The sequence below is a fragment of the Alosa sapidissima genome, chromosome 6, assembly GCF_018492685.1.
Source record: "Alosa sapidissima isolate fAloSap1 chromosome 6, fAloSap1.pri, whole genome shotgun sequence".
Classification (NCBI taxonomy): Eukaryota; Metazoa; Chordata; class Actinopteri; order Clupeiformes; family Clupeidae; genus Alosa; species Alosa sapidissima.
Window position 1 is genome coordinate 35163357 of NC_055962.1, and position 23201 is coordinate 35186557.

Below are 23201 nucleotides of genomic sequence, written 5' to 3' on the forward strand. Positions count from 1 at the left end.
ACCAAAGAAATTGGACTCCTGGCTCAGGACTGGAGATCGAGATACATAGTCTTTTATGGCGAATAATTGCTAGTCTATCACCACTCACCCGTTTGCCCTTACTTTAATCTGCCTCAACCCGCAGAGTAATGTTTGAGACCCCAGGGCCATCCCTTTCAGTCGTCCTTCAACTAAGGAGTAGAAGAATTACATGCCTTGTGAAATTTATTGACACTTGTTTGGGCTCGACAGCAAACTGGTCTGCATTCTCACATACTTGGACTTGAACATGTATTTGGATCAGCTAAGGTCAACATATCATTAGGTGTTTTGCCAGATTTATAATTAACAGACTATTTTCAACTCAGACAAACTATCATCTAATCATTGGCTGTTCATGAACATGAACTTGATTTTGATCTACTAAGATCGACATATCACTGGGTGTTTTCTCCAGATTTATAAAAAACATTTTATGTTCAACTCATCTTCACCATCATCTAATCATTAGCTCCAATGCCTTTCATGCATGACAGACTTATGTAATTGATAAACTGTTCTCAACCAGAGCGACGGGATCAGCCTGGGTTGTGCTGATCTCAGCCATCAGTTGGCATATGCCAGCCAGGGCTTGATAGAATGATGTCTGGGACAAGTCTGGGACAACTCTGGGACAGTAGAAAAAATGGCAAAGCAAATTTTCAAAATAGGTACTTTTTTCCTAAACTGTTCACATGGAGATCTAAACGTATCTTTCTCGTCTGAATAAAATTATACAAAATTTGACCTGGCGTAGCGGGCAGCTGGCAAAAGCAGCGTTAACCAGCTGATCTGTAAAGAAGCGGTTTTGTACTTGCAACACTGTTTACTGCTCTGTAGGCTACAATGTCATTTTTGGTGCAAATATAGTATAAGATACCCAAATGGGATGGGTGCTTGCGTTTCCTTAGGAATCCGCCGTATTGGTAAAAATTAGGGGTCCCCAACCTTTTATGTACCATGGACCGGTTTGTTTCCTTTTTTTTTTTCACGGAACGGGGGGGGGGGGTCGGGTCGGGGGTTCCATGTTGCATGTTCCATATGTGTTGTGCATGCGCATTACTTGAAAAGAACTAGCTCCAGTTATGTATGAACAGTGAAGGTAACGATCTCTTAAACATGTGAAAAACGCGAACTTGAAAAAGTGAAAATTGAACAATATGAACTATGAATATTGAACAACTTGAAGCTACATCTATAAGTGTGAACATGCTTAACAAAATATGGGTGATCGCGCACCAGCTGCGAGAGAAAGGGCCCTGCCTCAGTCTCTCCCAAAACCCCCACTACTGTTTGGAACATATCAAATACACCCCGATCCACTTGTCGTCCCCACAAATCAAGCTTGGCTTTAAATTCAGCGACTTTATCTGCCAGTTTAAAGACAGTCGTCATTCTCCCTTGGAGTGACAGGAGTGACAGGTTGAGGTCATTAAGCAACCCGAATATGTCACACAGGTAAGCGAGTTTTGACACCCAGTCCTCATCACTAAAATGTGCAGCTAACGGTGACTTTTTTTCTGTAAGAAATCTCTGCAGTGGCTCTCGCAACTCAAACACTCTGGCCAGTGACCTGCTAAAGATGCTTGTTTTTTGTTGCTCATTCTAGTAGTTTAGCTAACTTCGTGTGACACTACCGTTCGCTAAGAAGGTGAAGTGAGCTGACCTGAGGCTGCACAGCGCTGAAGGCAATATGTAAAAGTGTTGAAGGCGGGACAGACAGACGTAAGAAAATAGACCTTGCAAAATGCAAACATGCGTGCAATCAAACAACTGCATATAGGCCTATGTCATGTAAAAACAATGTCAATGTTGGGGGCCGCTGGGTTAAATTAATATTACGTGACTCATAGGCGACACAAAACTAGGGCAAAAGTGGAAATAGTCTATGCAACCTCAAAAAAGAGCCAAAAGCGCAATCTCTGAAAATTAGTGTTGTGTGAAAGCAGATGATTAATGTTAATAAAATGGTGTTTATTAAATAAAGTGTTCAGAACTTACATGGTGGACCAGAATGAGTTAATTAAGTGATGCAAGTTACTGATTATAATGCTGTTTATTATGTAGAATGGAAAAAAAAACCAAGAAAAAACAAGTCCGGGACCGTAGCATTTGGGACAGCTGCGGGACACTGAGAAAAAAAGTTAATTTCGAACCCTGATGCCAGCACTCGGAGGATAGCCGGAGGCCCTGTTCGTCTGCTCCCACAGGCAGTGTGTGTGGGCATCATGTCTGGCAGATATGTCATGTTTTGACAATCCCCCCTCCTTGGTCATTAATGTCGGCCCGTGGTATAGTGGTAGGCGACGAGACCAGACGGCTCTCATCTCAGCACCCGTGAGCACAGATACCCCATGAGTCAGGTCTCTGAGGCCATCCAACATGACAGTCTCCTACAGGCTGCCCCGGAGGTTGGAGAAATGCCCCTGTAACGATGCCATCCCCATTTACTGTAAGCCTGGCGGTCATTGTCTTTTGCTAGTGGCAATTTTGACATGTCCTCTGGCATCTGAGGAACGATAAAATTCACACCATTGGTAGATTTCCTCATTTAATATGACTTGCAGGTTAGTAAATGCATTATGTGCATCATTTTAACCCTTGCTCTTTATGCAAAATAGGGATGGAGGAGCTCAGATGATGGCTGCTTTGTAAAAAGGCAGCAAGCACCACCATCCTTATCAGGTGCTGTCAAGGGTCTGCGGTGCCCCCATTAAGCTGCTCTTTGGGTCTGCTGTGCCCCTTGGGTCTGTGGTGCCCCCATGAAGCTGCTCTTTGGGTCTGCTGTGCCCCCATGAAGCTGTTCTTTGGGTCTGCTGTGCCCCTTGGGTCTGCGGTGCCCCCATGAAGCTGCTCTTTGGGTCTGCTGTGCCCCTTGGGTCTGCGGTGCCCCCATGAAGCTGCTCTTTGGGTCTGCTGTGCCCCTTGGGTCTGCTGTGCCCCTTGGGTCTGCGGTGCCCCCATGAAGCTGCTCTTTGGGTCTGCGGTGCCCCCATGAAGCTGCTCTTTGGGTCTGCGGTGCCCCCATGAAGCTGCTCTTTGGGTCTGCGGTGCCCCCATGAAGCTGCGCCTTGGGGTGTGGAGCTGCTGTTGGAGCGTCTGTACTCATAGCGTTGTTGTAATCAGGCGACTGACTTCTTGTTGCTCTCCATTTGATCCGCGATGAGCCCTAAATCGGGCCTGTTCAGAAGGAGCGTTATCTCTCGGCTTTCTTTGTGGTGTCTTCCCGCTCGCTTTAAATTCTGTGTTTCTCCTCAAAGCCCATTATTTAAGAAGACTGCATTTTTTTAGTTAATCTCTGCGGAGAATTTGTGTGTGTGGAAGCTGAGCTAATAGGAATCCTGTGATTGTTCCCCTTCTCCTCCTGAGCATGGGCCAAATGCATCATTTCCAAGTTGGCCTGGATACAAAACTCACAGTTGTTCCCTCCTGAGTGAGCAGAGGAGCATAGATTGGTAAAGCCAGAGTGAAAAATCATGACCAGAAAAATAATTTGATTTCAAATTGCATCACCTCATGCCCAAGGATGTTATGCTCGCAGTGCTGCTTCTTGGTTTGTCTGTCTGTCAGCAGGTTAATGTAAAAACTGCAAGACATATTTTCATGAGACATAGTGGAGGGATAATTATTTTTCACCGTCGTTAACATTACGTGATCAGGCATTTGCCCCTGGTAAAGGTCTGTAGGTCTGTGCTCTCTAAGTACCCTTCTAGTTTATCCTTATTTGTTGGTACTCTAAAGCAAGTGGTATGCTTCTCCATGCAAATTTGCGCGCGTCGAAAAACCAGTTGTTGAAGCACACGAAACCCCCCACATGCGCGTTGATGACGCAATTCTAGTCACGCACCGCGTGCACTGGACACAGACGCGGGAGCATGTCGTGCCTTTAGACCTTGGAAAAACATTGCAGGAGATTTGTGTGCATTAAGTTTTTGCATTAAATAAGGAAATGTTGTTTTATTATCCAACATGGTAATGGTTTGCTCCACAGATACACCTGGCCTCGTACACCAGGGGGCAGCTTCCACCTCACTGCCCTGTGATGAGGTGGCAGGCGTCAACACACACACACACACACACATACATACACAGACAGACAGACACACAGACACACACACACACACACACATCTCGGCGTGAGGTGCTCTGATAAACCTCTTCACAGTTCAGTCACCACTAATGATGGAGCTGTTATGTGCTGGCAGTGCAGAGAGCGAGTGAATGAGACAAGATGCCCACTGCTTCTCTGTAAAGTGGCTGCCCGTCCTCGCCCCTCCACACACACACACACACACACACACACACACACACACACACACGCAGGACAAGTAGGTCCAAATGCTCAGGTAGCCCATTACTCAAATGTCACTGCCTATCAAGGAAAGGGTGTGGGGAAAACTCATTTCTAAGCAATCACCTTTGGGAATAGTGTACGGCGCAGTTGTGAAAATAAGTTTCTATACATACGTCTCTCATGTCATGCAAATCTCAGTGATGAGAGAGAGAAGGGAAGACAGATGGACTATACTAGAACGATCTACACTGCCTGCAGATAGCAGTCATTCCCTCAGTCTATTAAGACTTGCATGACGACGGGCACTTACTTTGAATCCGAATCAGCTTTATTGGCCAGGTTTGCGTAAACAAACAAGGAATTTGACTCCGGTTAATCTTTGCTCTCAAAGTACAACACTCACTTAACACAGAATAGAAATTTAAAAACATAAAAGAATAAAAACAGAACGTTGAGAATAGAATGAAGAACAGCAGAATATGGCTATGTAATATGTATAAGTATAAATATGGCTAAGTATAAATACAGTATCTACTTTTGCAAATAAATAGAACACTATGGGTGGGATACTGTAGGGTAGTACAATTGTCCGGGGGGTGAGTGTGGCTGGGGATGTCCGCCTCATTGTTGTCCCTGTCAAGGTTGCCATGGTCGTGGACACCTCAACAGGCACAGGCAAGATGCAATATACAATTGAAGAGAGGTAGGATTAGTGCAATATCAGTATAGACTTAGATTTAAGATTTAAATATAAATATAAATATAGTGCAAGGCAGTTCAGTGCAATGATAATGTATGAATAACAATATTGTAATTGTAAGATTGAAGTATACATGAGGTAGATGAGCAGAACAGTGTTGATTGACTTTGTTCAGTGTAAGGGTGGGGAGGGCGGACTGTTTCTGACTGTTCAACAGAGTGACTGCTTGGGGGAAGAAGCTGTCTTTGTGTTGGCTGGTTTTGGAGAACAGTGCCCTGTTGGCCTCGCCTACCAGAGGGAAGGAGGTTGAACAGTTTGTGACCAGGATGTGAGGGGTCTGCAGAGGTTTTTGCTGTCCTTTCATTCATTATAGAAATCATTAGTCCAGCTGTACCAATCACATTGATCAGAGATTCCTAATGTTAGGCTACTTCCTACTTCGCCTAAACTTTATGAACTGACAATAAACAGCATCAACAGTCAGGAAAAATGTATGTGTGTATTTATTTATTTAAATGTATTTATTTACCTTTGCTGTAAATAAATTTCTGCGTTTTTCCAACTGAATTTTTTGATGTTTGCAGGTGTTGCTGCTTCTGTTTATCACAATAAGTTTCGATTTCGTCTTCCCCTCTCGTCGCTGATTGGCCTGACATTTTTCTTGTCTGAGGGAAACCTACGGAAATTAATTATTACTTTCTTCAAGAATATTTTAGGCACTGTAGTAAACAAACTCTAATAATAATAATAATAATAATAATAATCGGCCGGTAAATTACAACAAAAAGCTGAGGAAAAGAGGTGTGTGACCTATAAAGATGGACAGTGGGAAGGTTTAGAGGAGAGATGAAGGAAGTGTAAACCTGGTTGGAATATTCCTTTTTCCAGAAAATTAAGTAAAACATATATTTTTATCACTTGGTTTCTCTTCTTGTACAGAATCATTTGCTTTTTTACTGAAGATTGTCATCAACATCCTGAGTTCGGTCCTCACGGCCCTGGACTAAAACCTGGATTTTGTTTTTAGATTATGTCGGCAGCAGGCCCGGACAATACCCAAAGGGTCAGAGGCAGTACGTTTGGAGGATTTGGATTTGCAGAGAGTAGCGTGAGTGAGCAGTGTTCCCACGCTCGTCTGGCACCCTGAGCTTCAGTTTGATTTTTTTATTTATGTTAGCAACATCTTTTCTCGATTGCATAGATTGTATTGGTCTTACCACCTCTATAAGTCACAGAATGGTTTAGGGGAAAAACGCTCTAGTGGGCTATTTACCTTTTTAGTTCCTTACCTCTCAACTCTCTTTCTGCCTTTCCCTCTACCCAGTCATGGCTCAGGAGCTCAGCTCAACAAGACCTACTGGCTCACCAAGAGCTGATATCCCATCTTTTCTCTGCTCCCAGAAAAGTGTTGAATTTTTCATCCGTACCAATTCACCATCATAAATGATTATGTGCAGCAAGTCTAATTTTGTATTATTAAGAGCTCATCCATGTCATGGTGTTGTCATTATGTTAGCCTTGTTTTTTAAGGCATTGCGTGGGATGCCCATGCTTTTGTTTACTGAAATCAGATGCTCTTGATCGCCCTTATGCTATTGTAGGAAAGTAGCTTTGTGTGAATATCTTCTCTCTCTGTGTGTGCGTGCGTGTGTACATGGGTGCCTGCGTGCGTGCGTGCGTACATGGGTGGCTGTCAGAAATGTGCTCTCCTGTGTTCCTTTGGTCTCAATGTCGGCTTTCTCTTACGTCCATGTGTGCAGGAATGTGTGTATGCTCTGTGCTGTGCATTTGTAGGTACACCACTGCATTTATTAAGGTGTGTGTGTGTGTGTGTGTGTGTGTGTTTGATGTGTCTTCATGGCATGCACCGTGTAGTGCTTGTGCCCCTCTCCAACTTTCCTCCATGTTCACAGCCTCTGATCATTCTCTTCTTCTTTTCTCTTCTCTCTTCCAGTTCCCATCGCAGGAGTGTCTGTCCGACTGCCTGATCCGGTTGGGTGGCAGTGCCACGCTCAGACCCACCCTCCTGTGCCTCCTTTTCTCCCACATCAACCACCTGGCCAACCACCTGTGGCACACCTGCCAGGTAAGGGTTCAAGGGCACTCTGGGTGGGCATGGTGGCACTGAAACCACGGGTGGGTGCAGGTACCTGACAAATGAGAGAAGTCTCTCTTACAGCTAGTGTTGGGCAAGTTACTGAAAATTAGTAATTAGTTACAGTTACTAGTTACTTCTTTCAAAAGTAATTGAATTACCTTACATTTGCCAACATTTGCAAACACTCGCAAACAGTCTGAGGAGGTAGTTCTCTGTGAACATCCAGTGGAGCTGGACCCGGGCTTGACAAAGGTAATAATGCAATTACCATTACAATGGAATGTTAACACCAAATCGTTAAAACTTAACTGTTTAGAAAAAGCATGTTCACCACAAACGTTCGCCAATGTTTGCCGAATTTAAACGCACCTCTGATGTTGCTTTTTTAATCGTCTCCTCTGTTGGCTTTTGCTCCGCCCACTGAGTGCCATCAGATTATATGCAGATGCTTCTGCTTCGCAGACAAATTGGCGTTCTGCCAGAGAATACACAAAACCCTCTCAGAGAGAGACATGAGATGGAGGTAGGGTGACCGCGCATCACAGCTCTGGCATTTCAAATGCATAAAAGTGTTTAATTATCCCCTGAGAGACATTCCAACATTGGTGGCATTCTAAAGAAAATGAGCTATGAACTCAACACCGCAGCAGACAGTGTGAAATTTAGACTGTGTGAACGAGAGAATAAAAAAGGAGAGATTATTCGTGTCTTGCTTCCTCTCCTGTAGTGCTTCTTCCAGTGCCTGGGGTAAAAAGGGTGGATCGTGCAGTCATGCATACTGTATGTGTGCCTGTATCATTTACTTCCAGCTGAGGCTCGGGCAAGACAGACCAAATTCACTCTTTATCATGCATGAACACTGTCTCGATTTTCTCTCCACAGCATTGCATTTTAAAAAACGTGACTCCTTTCGAATACCCTGTGTTTCTAAAATGGCAATTTTAGGCAAAGAAATTGCCATGCTGTTTTGATTCTAAAAGCCAATGAATATTCAGTGCTTTAGGCCTCCGTTAAATGTCCGTATGACTCATGAGAAAATTGTAATGGGCAAAAAATAAAAACATTTTGTCACTGGACTTGCAGAGTAATTAATTAGGTTAAGCATTTTGTTTCTGGGTTGTTGCTTCGCCACGGCTGAGATGCTTACGTAATCAGCCCTTCTGAGTCTCGTCTTCGTCGCGCACAGACACACTCTCGCTTAGCTGTCGCCATGGGGCCCAGGCTAATGGAGCCTGTAAAAACACCACGTTAATGAATCAGTCATTAGAGGTGAGGAACTGTGTCACAGCTCCTCCACTGCGTAGGCTATCCTACCCGCATATGCCATCCACATAGGCTGTCGTATGTTGCCAAGATGGGGGCCATGTTTATTCATTTGTATGTATCTGTTTGTTTATTTATGTGTTTTGTTTTTGTCAAGGGGGCATTTTTGTGTTTCTCCTCTGTTGTGCCAACAAGGGCCCAATTAACATTGTCACATTTTTTTTTCTTGACGATACTCCACTGCCTTAAAGGGCTTTCATTTGTGACAAGCGCCGCCTGCTGTGAACGTGACACCGTCATAGGAGCAAGAGGATCATGGGAGATTTGGGGTGCACGGCCGATCCTGATGACAGGTGGAGATTTGAATTTCAAATAACCAAAGAGAAGAAAGAGAGCAAAAAAAGCTCCAGTGATAAGGGGATAATTAGGGTCTTTTGTCTCTGTAAAACCATTCTGGGATATTCCATGCATTTTACATTTGCAGCCCTCCACTCCTCTCCTCTCCTCCACTATCCTCTCCTCTCCTCCACTATCCTCTCCTCTCCTCCACTCCTCTCCTCTCCTCCACTATCCTCCCCCCCCCTCTACTCCCCTCTACTCCCCTCTCCTGGTCACTCACTCAGAGACTTTCCTAGAAGAAATGATAGAAAGCCTCGAACAAACACTGCTTGTGATACTACACAAGAGCCTACTGGGAGGCTCAACTGCATCAGCTGTGTGTAACTGAATGAGGACATGCTATGGGAGTTGGATCTTCTACAATATTTTCACATTTGCTCAGTATTTTTTAATTTATTTTTTTAATGGTTGCATCACTGAGCACAAAAGTGTGGTGGGTTCTTTATTTATTTATTTATTTGTTTGTTTGTTTGTTTGTTTATTCCCTCCCTGTGATAGTTGTTTGAAGATCAGTGTAACTTTTGGCTGCTGCGGGGGGGACCTGATCTGCCCTAACCTTGATAAATGATACACGAGCAAATGGTGGGATTTACCTCCGTCATTGTAGGTTTGTTGTAAAAGTCTGCGGTAGTCATTAATAGTGGTGTAACAAGCTGAAATAGTTACATCATTTATAAACAGGCCATGTGTGGCAGTCTTGCATGTGAATTATCACTGACTGGTCTGTAAGTTTATTGATATGGCCATGTTCTTCAAAGCAGCAGAAGATAACATCTCTCAGTACTTGTCAAAACAGACTGTAGGCTTTAGTCCAAGCTTCTACAGCCATGTGTCAGCAGAGGACCAGGGCTCTGTTGTCTGTCACAGAACGCTGGATTTGGAGAATTCTGCATTTTGTGTGAAGCGGAATAATTTTTTTTAACGCTTCATGTAGAGCCCCACAGGCTATGTTTAGTTTACAGAGCGAGAGAAGACTGTGTCTGTCTGGGGCCCTGGTGAAGAAGCAGAACATTCACGCGGGGGGTGATGAAACACAAGGCTCTGTTTGTTCTCTGTACTATTTATTTCATCCCACCCGGCAGACGAATACATCTCTGTCTGATGTGGCCACTGTCCAGTCTGGCGCTACCTTTTAGCGCGCTGCTGATACACAGTAGCCCATGTAACCCCCAGCGTAGTAGAGGACTGAGAGACGTGTCGTCTGACCATTATTATAGGGCTGTGCTGTGACGCTTCTCCGATGGGTTGGCATGTGTGAGTTGGTTGTAGTGAACGCTGTTCCTGAGGAAGGGGGCTGAGGTGTTGGAAGAAGGCAGATTATTGCAGTATTTGGTTCTCTCCTCCTCCTATCCTCCTCCTCCTCCTCCTCCTGTCCTCATCTCCTCGCCTGTTTTTCTTCATAACGGTGACAGCGGTAAGGACAGCGCTGTCAGGAGAGGGTTTATTTTTAGTGTCTATTTGGCTCGGCAGTGATGTATGTGTGCGGTTACAGCGCGTTAACCCCTCCCACCACGGGGCCCTGGTACCCATATGCTCCTCAACTCATCGGAGCTGACCTCACACCAACGTCCTGCTAGGGGTCACGACACGAAAGGGCCCAGGGGGGTGATGGGAAATGCCATCAGACCATCAATCTGCTTCTCATAAGCCCTGCAGAGAACCGCTTTGCTCAACTCACGTTGAGCTTGATTTTGTTTGTTGTTTTACAGTGGATATTGTGTATAGAAACTATTGTCAAAACCTGTTAATGGCGAAAAAGTAACAGCCATAATAATAAAATGTCCTCTCATATGACAAACAGAAAGCATGCTTTAAACTTCTAGTTAACAGAACCATGGTCTCTTCTAGAAAATGGCACAAGCCAAAAGAAAGTGACAGAGACAGCCTCCGTCTTCTGCAGAGAGAGAGAGAGAGAGAGAGAGGAGAGAGGAGAGAGAGAGGAGAGAGAGAGAGAGAGAGAGAGAGAGAGGAGAGAGAGAGAGAGAGAGAGAGAGGAGAGAGAGAGAGAGAGAGGAGAGAGAGAGAGAGAGAGAGATGAGGAGAGAGAGAGAGAGCTCTAAGCAATGCTTAAACAGCTGCGGGAGTACAAGTAAAAAGAAATGACAAAGAGTCATGAAATTACATCTGAGTGGATATGCTGATTAGGATTGCCATGTCCAGATTGATCATGACTTTAATTTGTTTTCGCCTTTCACATTGCACTCCAACGGAGTATTTCCCCCTGACAGTCCCTTTTGTATTTCTCTCACCTTTATAAATAAGGACTTGACGGGATAATTGCAGCGTCCATAATTGCATTTTGGCACCCTACTTTTCTGCTTAGCTAGCTCTCATTTGACTAGCGAAGTGAGCTGATGAAGCCTCAAAAGCTTTTCTCTGCCATGCATCCAAGCAGCTACAGTACTCAGTCAGAGTTTAGTATTTATGATTCTTGGTTGTCCTTTGAAAGGACGAGCTCCCCTGCTTATTGTTATTCCCAGCAGTGGTAAAGTGACGAGTGCAACGCTAATAGATTTATTATAAGGTCACTGAGCTTCTAAGGAGTTCTCCACAGATGAACGCGTTAAGAGGACTCGAGACACCCCCGAGACACCCAATTAGAACTGACAAGGGTTACTGAAAACGTTCCACACAGAGGTAGAGGGGAAGGAAACGGAGTGGCGGAAAGCTGTTCTGGAAGAACACGCTACCTCCGTTCGCCATTTCCTGGCACTTTGAGCTGGTTTTAGAGAGCTGTCAAAAGCCCTTCCTTTGGGCTCCCGATTCTGCTGACCTGCCAATAACACAGCATGCACACTGACATGCAGGCACCAAATAGGCCTCGCGACTGACATTTGAACAGCTGCTAGAGAGACAGACAAATGTAGTACAGAAATAACCTACCGATTTATGTTTTATTCAGCTTGCATCCTAGCAAGTTCCCTGACAAAATACACATCCAGGCTATAGCCCATAATACACATTCAGGCTATAGCTTATAATACATATCTAGGCTATAGCCTATAAGCCTTTGAAAAAAAAAAAAAATCTTGAAAAGAGCTGTTTTCCTTTCCACCTCTAGTCTGACTGCGAGGATTTAGTAGCTAATAAAGAACAGCCTTCAACTTCATTAACATAAGAAGGAACCGTTTATGTCTGTGTCAGGGATGATCATCCTTAATTACGATAAGTGTGCTGTCCTCTGGGTGATTGATGACGCAAATCCAGTGTGCATAGAATATCGGAGACCACAGACCGAAATGATTTTAAGAGCATGATGTCTAGAGACGGACCCCAAGCCAAAGCTGATGAAGGTGAGCTTGGAAATTGTCTGAGAATTCTGTTGGGGTTTTTTCCCTTTGGTCGTCTTTTTCATGTAATCTAATTGGGCTGACACACTACACTCGAATATAAATGTGTTTTTTCATATTTATGTCTAGACAGGGACAACACAGTTTGCGTTGTTTCTAACACATTCGTTTTAAGAGTGTATGGTGACCTTAAGAGGATAGAGGGTGGGGAAGGGGGTTGGAAAAGGAAAATGCTGAAATGTCTGTCTGCTTTGGAGGAAAGATCATTTTTATTGGTGTTCAAAAGTTTGACATTTTGCTGTATGTTGAGGTTCAATGTAGGCCCTGGGCATACAAGAGTGTTTGTACAGCACCTTAAAGGAGACCCTACACAACCAGTTTATCTGCTTAATGCCCCACTCTAGAATAAACACACACACACACACCCATATACATGCCTCACACCACAAAATTCTCACAATAACTGTTCAGTTAGACTGAATCTCCTCACCTCAACAAGGGGCACAACAAGAAGCCTTCATTTTGTTTGTACAACACCCCCCCCCCCAGCTGCAGCATCCATCAACGAGTAATTGTGTGGTTTAAGCAGAGAAGTTGACTTGTGAGTTTAGCCCTTTTTTTGCTGTCTTTGAGCCATGTTCTTAGCTCCCAAGACACTATCAGGAATGTATCTAGGAATAGGTTGACTACTCTCTCAGCGCTGGCATAAGGGAACCCATCTGCTCATCGGCTTGAATGGGTGGGGAGGCTGGTTGTTTGTCCGAAAAGTCTCCTTAGGCCTGGGGATGGGTGGGTATGTGTGTGTGTGTGTGTGTGGGGGGGGGGGGGGGGGGGGGGGGTGCCTTTCTGGGCATCGCTCACACAGTAGCATCTGGTGAGCAGCACAGTTGGTTTGAGAGAGAATAATTCAACAGGGTGAGCTTGTCCTTTTCTTTTTTTCCCCCCGCACTACAAGGGATGCTTCTGTCAGTACGGCAGGGACTAGAAAGATAGGAAAGACAGAGAAAAAGGGAAGACTTGACAAAGTCTTGAATTTCCCCTGGGGATCAATAAAATATCTATCTATCCAAGTCATGGCTAATGGTGTGGCTGTCCAGAGCCAGCAGGCTCTCCTCTCTACAGGCAGCAGAGTAGATTTGAACAGTTGAACAGTTTTGCCTTTTAAAAAGATAACTTCAGGCGCTGCAGCTTTGTCTCTCTGGCTTGTCCAGCAGTGTCTTGTGGCTGTGCTTAGACAGTGTGCGTGTGGCAGTGGGAGAGAAACATTAAGCGCACATTCCTCTGGCATTTTTCACTCCCAAGCCATTTTTCACTCCCAACAGCTCCTGAAGAGAGAGTGTGTGTGTGTGTGTGTGTGTGTGTGTGTGTGTGTAGGAATGAGTGTCTACATAATGGCTCTCGGTGCTCCCTGAAGGTGCTCATTACGCAAGGCCCTTCACAGATGCGGTTCGATTCCGACCTTCCTACTGGGCTTTCAGATGAGATGTCAGCATCGTTTTCACCTTCATTATCCCCCGACGTGACAAATAACAGCCAATGCCTCCATCGACTATGTAACAATCATCAATGTTGATCATTAGCAAAGCAAGTGTAACTGCTGCGGTTGTAAATCTCTTTATTGGGTTCGCTGTCCTGAAATGTATTGGATTGGTGTTAGCTTGGCGCGCAGTCTTGTGGAAATATTGACACGGAGGCCGCATTATCGTTAGGCCTTTCTCCACATGGATGCCTGCGGTCACTCACAGCGTGTCCACCCATGCTTAAATGGTGACTCGGGGAAATGCCCCATGTGGTGCGCTGGAATGCTGTGCTGGGACTCCATAATGCGTGAGGATGCCCTTAGGAAGTGACTGTGCTGGGACTCCATAATGTGTGAGGATGCCCTTAGGATGTGACCCCTTTTTCCCCACAGCTCTGCTCACTGACACATGCACGCATGCTTGCTTGACGAGTGATCCGATTAGCAGCGTTTGCACCGTAGGCGTCCGACCAAATGCAGTAGTCAGAGATCAAAGTCATCCCTTCTTTTTATTTGCTTTGGCTTATCGGTGATCAGACGGCTGCTGTTTGATTAGCCACTGTAAGATGTTATAGCAGAAATCCGCAAGGCTGACTCTGTTAAATGGCCTCCTTTATGCTGTACCAAAGGTGGGTTAGTTGTGTGAGGTCAATGTTTTGATGTCTTGACACCAGGTAAGGCCAGATGCTGTAGACAGAGCTTGGACTGGAGCTTGGACCCTCTTCTCCTCAACGTTATAGACCCTTTCAACAATAAAAACAAAAACAATGCTTGTTCTATTTGGTTCCCAATCTACTTCCTCTGCATTAAGATAACATATGGAATGTTAAAACGGAAGCCTTGTGGGGCCAACTATGATGCTGGTAATGGAACTTTCTTGAAAGAACAGCATCAGCTGCCACTGCCCACAAGAGTAGAACAACATGCAAAACATATATATTGGGCTTTTCTCAATATGCGTTCTTTTCTATACTTGTGTTCTCATGAACTTGAAAATCGTTCTGAAACGTCATCAATCACCGCCGAAGTACTGTTCCAATTCACAAGTTCGCATTTATTCAAGAACGCATAACATTCCCGGAAGTGTTCTTCTTTATCAAGGATGCATCAGGTGGTAACTTGGTGGCTTGAAGATTCCACTATGCATTACGTCAGCTCAGCCGTGACACTCACATAAGACAAATGGCAGCATTGATACATAATAGGCCTACCTATCATAATTGCTGCTACAATCCGATTCATGTTTAGGCTATAAACGGTAGGCTACAGGCTTCACAACTAACGTTAATCATAACTGTCACTTAAACTGCGAACTTCAAACGTTGTTCCCGCCATCGGCAAGTGAATATATTGTTATTAATATTTAATAAAAAAAAAAATCAATGAGAAACAAACTTAAACAAGCTGGTGAATTATATATTTTATTGTAAATGTCAGAAATACTGGGTAGACCAATAGAGCAATAGGTAAATGACTAGACTCCCGAGCTGTTCCGAGAGAAGCTGCCTTTGGCAAGAACGCTGCTGTCTCAAACTGCAAATTGAGCGTCCTGTGTACTCGCGTTCTCCAGAGTCTGGACTCACTATCTTAACTTTTCAAGTTCGAACTTTCAAGAACGGGAGACCGTTCTTTAGCGTACTTTGTATTGAGAAAAGCCCATTGACTTCAAGATACTCATCCTACAGGGATAAAGTTACACTATTCATCAAATATTCTAGCCCTTACCTTGTTTAGAGCCTCTCACGGTGTGGTAGGAAGAACCATTTGAAAAGTATCTTTGAACCAAGAAAATATATGTGCCTCAAACCGACACCTTCAGAGACTGCAGAGCTCTGCCAGAGCCAAGTCACTTTGCGCAATGTCAGAAATTTCCATCTGCTTCATGATTTGATAGGTCCTCCCTTGGCCCAAAGCTATAGACCTTTGCATGAAGTGTTATGAAAATCAGGCTAGTTGTTTTGCATAATACATCTTACAGACCGTCAAACCACACTGAAAACTTAACCTTCTTGGTGAAAATAACAAAGAGCCAATTGTTGGGATAAATGTGTCCTGGATGAATACTGATGTCCTCAAAGTTCAAACAAAGAAACCTGGTCTCAGCATAGCCATAATGACCTGTCTTCACTCCCTCAAGAGCTAATCTGCTTGTGCCAAGGAGTTGAATGGAATCACACACAAATCACATATTATATGCTATTGGCAGAGAACAGCAGGTTGAGCCATCATAATTCAGAACCTCCACATAAAATTCCACAGGAATAAGAGAATCAAATAGAGTAGGCCTAATTTCATGCCTGTTATCACTGCCCTTGCAAAGTCTTTTTTTCACATGAATGTATCCAGATTTGCATGTTTTATCCTATCCTATTCCTATATTCAAGTCTTGCACAAGCTTATATATCATTTGATTTTCAGGTAGCCGGCTTGATAGAAAGAATGGTCATACACATAAAATGTAGGGTACAATGTTTTTTGGAACAGTTGACTTCATAATGCTTCAAACTATATTTGAAAGAATTGTAGAGTTTAAGCACAGGCGTCAAAATTAACTTTTTGGCTTTTTAACCGTAACTTTCATAACTTAAAAAAATTACCGCTCTAGGCATATTTTTTACCCACCAAAAATTCAACAATGCTTTTCATAACTAGAGGTTATGGGTTCTCAGCAGGCTCAAACACAGAGGCCCAGGAGCAGAGCTGCCCCTGGCTCTCCCACAAATTAAGTCCTGATAATATGCATGTATAGAGCATTTATCAGGACCTGCTATTTGGTTCACTCTCTCCTCTTCTTTTCACAGCCAGGCATCTACAGCACTATACTCTGGGGGCATGTCCATGAGCCTCCATGTACAGTACATGCCCCCAGAGTGTAGTGCTGTAGCTGCCTGGCTACGTTAGCTCCTGGCTGTAGCAACTCGAGCTACTGTAAGTAAAACCGATTGTTTTCGGGGTTATTTTTGTACCAACAGTACTTGGTGACCTTGAGAAACAGAGATCTATGTGAAAACTTGCCAGATTTCTCTTTTAACATAAGTCACACAAGTGTCCATTTTTAGACATTTTCCCCAATGCAAATGTGAACCATACTTCACAACCATTGGATGTTACCACAGGTGTATATAGCATTATACAGTGATTTAATGAGAAAAGTAACACTTTTCTAGAAATGTTCAAGCAAGTTCAAGGTAATGGCAAGTTCAAGGTAATGAACGCAGCACAGTGCTTGCTCTTTAGCGTGAACTTTTGGAATGAGCGTTTGACTTCACTTCACCCGAGTGCTGGCTCTTTAGCGTGAACTTTTGGCATGAGCATTTGACTTCCATGTAGCAGTCTGTGTCATGACCTCTTCCTGTCACGCTCCTCATATCCACAGTCATATTCCTGCTGAGAAGGCGCTGGTTCGCAGGAGATGTTTTTGTATGATTTCCAATCAAATATGATTGGTTCAGAGTTCCTCCACTAATTTGAGTACATCAAGCCAAGCTCACAAATCAGCTGTTAGCATTCTACATATCTGTGTGTTAGCCAGGTTTGAAATGCACCAAGGTTAAAAATGACAAAAATGAGGTTAAAGACCGATTAAAAAAAATAGTTAACCAATAAAAAGTATAAAATGCATAACTGTAAACAATACTAGAAGATGTTAAACATGACAGGAGCGTTGACAAACTAGTTATTTTCCCCAGGGCCATCATACACGGCTGGTAATATACACACCTTTTTACCTACTTGTCTGAATGTCTGAATGTAAAGTAATCAGCCCTGACGTGTGACTGTGCATACCGTCACATCCTTCAGTTGCATAGTTCTTCTGATCACTCCAGTGCCAGCCACAAATGAAAAAAGCGTCAAAGTCCCACAATGTGGTTGCAATGTTAATGTATTTTTAGTCAGTTTTGTGGGGGCTGCAAGTATTGGTTTTGATAAATAAAAAAATCAGGCTATTAAAAATGCACACATCAATGAGCAAAATGAAAAAAAAAGATGCAAAATACAAAAACAGAATTAGTATTACCCAATTAGACTGTGTTTTTTTTTTTTTTTTCAGAGAACTGCAAATACAGTTTACATACATAGCCCAATTATCCGTGAGTGTTCACCACCTAATGTAAAACGCAGAGTGGACAGCATGCACACAGAATTGTTAATAGAGTACATTCAGCCATAATCAACAGAAGGGAAGGAAGATTGATCATTACTGAATCCCAAAAATTCACCTCAGGAGTTGCTGGAGACCAACCGAGCACAGCACTCAAGCTTAGTTATTTTAGCTCTGTGTTAAGGCCTATTTAAAAGTATGTGGAAATATAGTACAGTGTCAATCACATCATTGAAACACAATAGCCATGGGGTATGGCTTGTCAGCTTTAATATCTAGCTATAGGCCTATTGATTATTGTAGACACTACTTTTGTATTGCAACTTAATTGGTTTATTGAAACTACTGTATTACAATTATTCCAGTTAACCTTAAAATAATGCATTAGCATTTTAAATCTGTTTCAGTGCACTCTCCTCTCTGTTCAATCAACTTATTTTCAGCCAAGGAAACAGTGATCTGTGGGACTGGAATAGAATACTGAGCAGACAGAATAATAGAAACGACACAGTACACTATATTAGATAATATGTAAATGCAAATGATTGTTTAAATGCAAGCAGCCAGCACATATTTCCCTCACCCTAAATTCAGTTTTATGGGCTGTAGGGAAAAATATTAATCATGGATCACTTAAGTTTTAGGTAATAATATTTTTCTAGACCAGGGGTATTCAATTAATCTTCAGTGAGGTCCAGTTACGAAAAATTTGCTCAAGCAAAGGTCCGGAGCATCATAATGTTTAACATGCTATGTTTAGGCTATGTATGTATGTATGTATGTGTGTGTGTGTGTGTGTGTGTGTGTGTGTGTGTGTGTGTGTGTGTGTGTGTGTGTGTGTGTGTGTGTATAAAAAATATTAGGATGGATGGAGCCTAGTTGTAGGCCTAGGCCTAATGTTTAATGTGAAATAAAATAAGTAGCCTAAAAGGCAACATTCGAAATGAGGAGAAATAAGGCAAGATAAGAGTAATTGGGGAGAAAAACTGAGTAGCCTTGGCTATTTTTAAGATCTTAACATGAACTTAAAATAAAATTTGAGCTGAGACAAAGATGGATATTCCACAGCTGGTTCCTTGAACCCATTAATCAGCAAGTTTATTTTTTTATTTATTTGTTTTTATGTTGACCCGAAATCCTGGAAACCCAGGAACATCACGTTGTTGGGCAGTGAATGCATGTAGCCTAGGCTTAACTAGATTGTGGTGGATCAATCCTATTGCCTTCTTAAATCGTAAAATATTCTGTGGTCTCAGTTCACTGTTGGGCCTAGCCTACCCTATTCTTGCTCAAAATATATGCTTTGTCTAGTAGAGGTGCTTCAAATTGGCGCTTTTAAAAATGGACTGTCTCAGAATAGAAGAGACCCAGGGCATTTCCGCGCAAAACTGTCTCATCCATATTTAGTTGGCGTTACGGACGTGACAGTTTTGCGTGGTATTGCCCTCGTATCGTTATATAAAGCTCTGTTCTCGCTGTCTAGCTTTCTCCTCTTTGAGCAATCGATGATTTAAAAATAACTTACTTATCGTAGCTACACTTAAGATCCATCTGATTGTTTCTCATCCCGTCTCCTCTCCTGAGTCCCGTCTCCTCCCCGTATGAGTCTCTTCCCCATAGTAGGCTAGGCTAGGCTACTTTACTCACTGACTCGACTTTATCAGAATTCACAGATTTCACTCGCTGAGTAGCAGCAAGCGAAATGATGGTTCCTGAAGCTCCTGAAGTAAATGCTGTTATCCTAACCAACGAAACATTTAGCGCAGCTTTGGAATAAACGTGAAAATCTAAATTAGGCTATTATGATCCGGGTCCAGATAGGATCACGTTAGGGTCCAGACTCGGACCGCGGTCCGCCATTTGGTGAACCCTGTTCTAGACTGATGGTTAAATATAAATAGATCAGTCTGCTAGCTTAAATAAGCATCTTGATGTGGGGCTGCTTTGCTGCCTCAGGCCCTGCTCTGTTTGACCTTATTAATTGAATTAATAATTTTACAGAAGAATATTAAACTTGCCTGATACGGAGGAGTGAATATTAATCCAATCACTTCCCAACATGATCATCAAACAGCCACATAAGACAATGCAGTCTTACAAACAAACACACACCGCCGAGTACCCAACTGCTGTCATCTTGGCTTAAAGAAGTTGTTATCACTTCACCAATCATTTCCTCTCCTCTGTTCTCTGCTATGTAATGGTGAATGGATATTGTAGTGCACTCTTTTTAAAAAAACATTGAAGTAAAGTTATTTCAGACTATAGTTTTCATTCTTTTAGAGTTGTTGTCTTTCTTGTTATGTCTGGATCAATAGCAGTTTTGGTTCCACTTGATATAAGCTCGACATGCAGCATTAGAGAAGACAACATTGATTTGCTGTCTTCCAAAATCTGTTTTAAGAGATTTGAAAGATATCTTGTTGTGGAAAACTAACTGTAACCACAGTTCTTACAGAAGTATTCCTCTGCATATTTTGTATCCTTGCTGTTGAGGAAGTGAAGGCCCAGGTACCATACAACAAAACTGCTGCTTAGCCAGATGATTATCACCTTGAATCGATCCATTACTGCAACAAACACCCCTTGTCTGTGTTGTAACTTTGCTCAGCCTTCTGCATTCCCCTTTCCACAGCAGTCTCCCCATTGCTCCGGTGCACGTCTAGAAGTTAACTGCAGGGAGAGTAATATTGCCTACCTGTCTTTGTTGATGTGACAAACTTCTGACAATGTGTGTTACAGTAGTAGCCTCCTTGTTTATGAGAGGTAGTCCAGACACCCTTTCCCCCCTTTCGAATCGTCTTATACACCCCTAATTATTGGCTTCGTAGTTCAAAGTCCACCAGCCAATGCACAGATCATCTAACATTTACATTTATTCATTTAGTAGACGCTTTTATCCAAAGGGACTTACATATGTCAACTATATTACAAGGATAATTTTCCTCAGAGTAACTTGGGGTTTAAGTGCTTTGCTTTAGGGCACAACGGTGGAAGCCAGGAAGCTCCTTACTGTATGCATTACGGCAGAATAAGACTGTTGGGCCTACTTGAGCTAGACAGACCCATTTGTAATTGTTATAGAGTTCCCTGGCAGATTAAAGGTATTGCTCAAATACCTCCACTAACATATCCCATCCTCACAGACCCTTGATATGCTGTATCATCTTCACTCCCAGTTTTAGCTTCTAAGAGCTATGCGCTCACAGTGAGCTTCTACGAAGATTCATAAAGTCCAGCTAAGTTAAAGTAATAGTTTGCCATTCCTCCTGAATTGTGACTGAAAATATCTCTGATATATATTTCAGAATGTCAGAACTGGATAAGGCTGTCATCTGTATCAAGGGACTGTTCCGTTCTTACACCGAGTCAAAGATGCTATCAGCACCACCTCCAGGAACTGTGGTATCTGCCCAGTCCAGTATCTCTTCATCAGGTTGACATCAGATATTACATTGCAGTCCCGCAGAACAGCCCCGCAGAACAGCCCCAGCGACATTTGACAGAGAACCATATTAGTAGAAGGAATGCAACATTTGTCAGAGAACCATATTAGTAGAAGGAATGCGACATTTGTCAGAGAACCATATTAGTAGAAGGAATGCGACATTTGTCAGAGAACCATATTAGTAGAAGGAATGCGACATTTGTCAGAGAACCATATTAGTAGAAGGAATGGTTGTTTGTAAGAATTTTTGGTACCACTTTAAGGTAAGGGTACATGAATTATCATGAATTCATCCATTAATTAATTCATGAATTATCTATTACTTAATTTCTTAATATCTCATGAATCATCAGGAATTCACATAAGTTCATAGTCTGTCATTTGTGACCTCATACATGAACACTTCATCAACTAAAGCATTAAGGCCCATTCACACCAAGAACAATAATGATATAAATAAATATCGTTCTCGTTAATATGAATGACGACGTTCACACATAAACTATAACGATAACGACATGAAGAACAATATCGTTGGGGATCACTTTCAGAGGGATTTTCAGAACGATAAAAAGCTAATAGCCAATCAGAACCCATTGAATTTTAACCGTCACATTCATTAACACAAGGAGAGACTTTGTTTATTTGCAGTTCTCTACTGTAAACACATGTCATTTTTAAACTCTTTAGTTGAGGGGCCACAGACATTATGAGCTCATGAGCAATTAACCTTAAATTCATCTAATCATGATGATCATGCTTAAGAAATCATAAATCATAATGATGTACCCATCGTACCTAATGTCTTAGTTGATGTGTTGTTCATGCATGAGGTCATGAATGAGAGACTATGAACTCATGTAAATTCCTGATAATTCATAAGATATAAAGGAATGAAGTAATGCATAAATCATGAATTAATTCATGCATGAATTCATGATAATTCATGTACCCTTACCGCAAAGTGTACCGAATTTTTTAATCAATGCTCGGTAAAAAAATATATGTAATATTGCGCTGGAAGAAGGCCAAGTTGTTTGAGAAGATGGCAGCACAACACAGATGGCGAACAGTACAAACAGTCCTTGATAGGTGGGTGAATCACTCTTTTCCCACATTCCTATTGGCACCGTCTTTCCCTATAACTAAAAAAAAGGCCTCTGTATTCCAAGGCTGTTTGAGTAGCAGATCCACATAATGGGAAGGAGCAACAGTAGCAGCCGATGGGCTCTGTGCTGCGCTGGCCTGGTTACTTATTGATGCACCAGATGAGGTGAGGTGCATTTGATCAAGCCTCGCCTTTCCTTAGGTCGACATTAGGTCTAAATCTTTTGTTCTTCACCAAGGCTTTGTGTTTTGGTGCAGAGCTGATTAGGAGTAGCCAAGAAGAGGCCACATCCTCAAAGCTTACATAGCCGTGTTTCACAATCTGATGCGGTATTGTGTGCCGTACAGGCAGTGTAGTTTTTTATGGTATAGTTCAGTCACAGGCTTGATGCTGAACACTCCAGCGAGCTGCAGAGTGCAGGAATGTTTCAAATGGAAGAGTCTCCCACATTTATGCTTACCATCAAGCTTTCTGTAGTGCCTTTGTGCTCCAGACCCCCGTGGCCCACTGGTTAGCACTCTGGACTTGTAACCGGAGGGTTGCCGGTTCGAGCTCCGACCAGTGGGCCGCGGCTGAAGTGCCCTTGAGCAAGGCACCTATCCCCTCACTGCTCCCCGAGCGCCGCCGTTGAAGCAGGCAGCTCACTGCGCCGGGATTAGTGTGTGCTTCACCTCACTGTGTGTTCACTGTGTGCTGTTTGTGTTTCACTAATTCACCGATTGAGTTAAATGCAGAGACCAAATTTCCCTCACAGGATCAAAAAAGTATATACACTTATACTTAATCGATGTTTGCAGGCAGGTGGAAACCCGCTGGGCATTACTGCCAGCAGCGCCTCCTGCAGCGCCAACGGGGCAGCTGCAGGGTCATCGGCTGGGGGACCGCCGCTCATTGATGTTTCGCTCGCTTTAACCCCAGAACACCTCCTGGTGGCGTAGCAGTGGCAAGCATGTCTCCCTGCC

The 23201-nt window shown here is 43.1% G+C and overlaps 1 protein-coding gene across 3 annotated transcripts in view; it reads left to right on the forward strand.

Moving 5' to 3' along the window:
• Positions 1-23201, forward strand: part of mei4 (meiosis-specific, MEI4 homolog (S. cerevisiae)) — a 44551-nt gene that overhangs the window by 12683 nt on the left and 8667 nt on the right. Inside the window, exons 4-6 of one of the 3 annotated variants that reach the window (XM_042095373.1) lie at positions 6040-6120; positions 6967-7098; positions 8625-8726. In XM_042095373.1, coding sequence (XP_041951307.1) covers positions 6040-6120; positions 6967-7098; positions 8625-8639 — 228 coding nt within the window. In that variant the 3' untranslated portion in view covers positions 8640-8726. Of the gene's footprint in view, positions 1-6039; positions 6121-6966; positions 7099-8624; positions 8727-23201 lie in introns of those variants that run through there. The other 2 variants (XM_042095371.1, XM_042095372.1) reach the window with 2 other exon arrangements.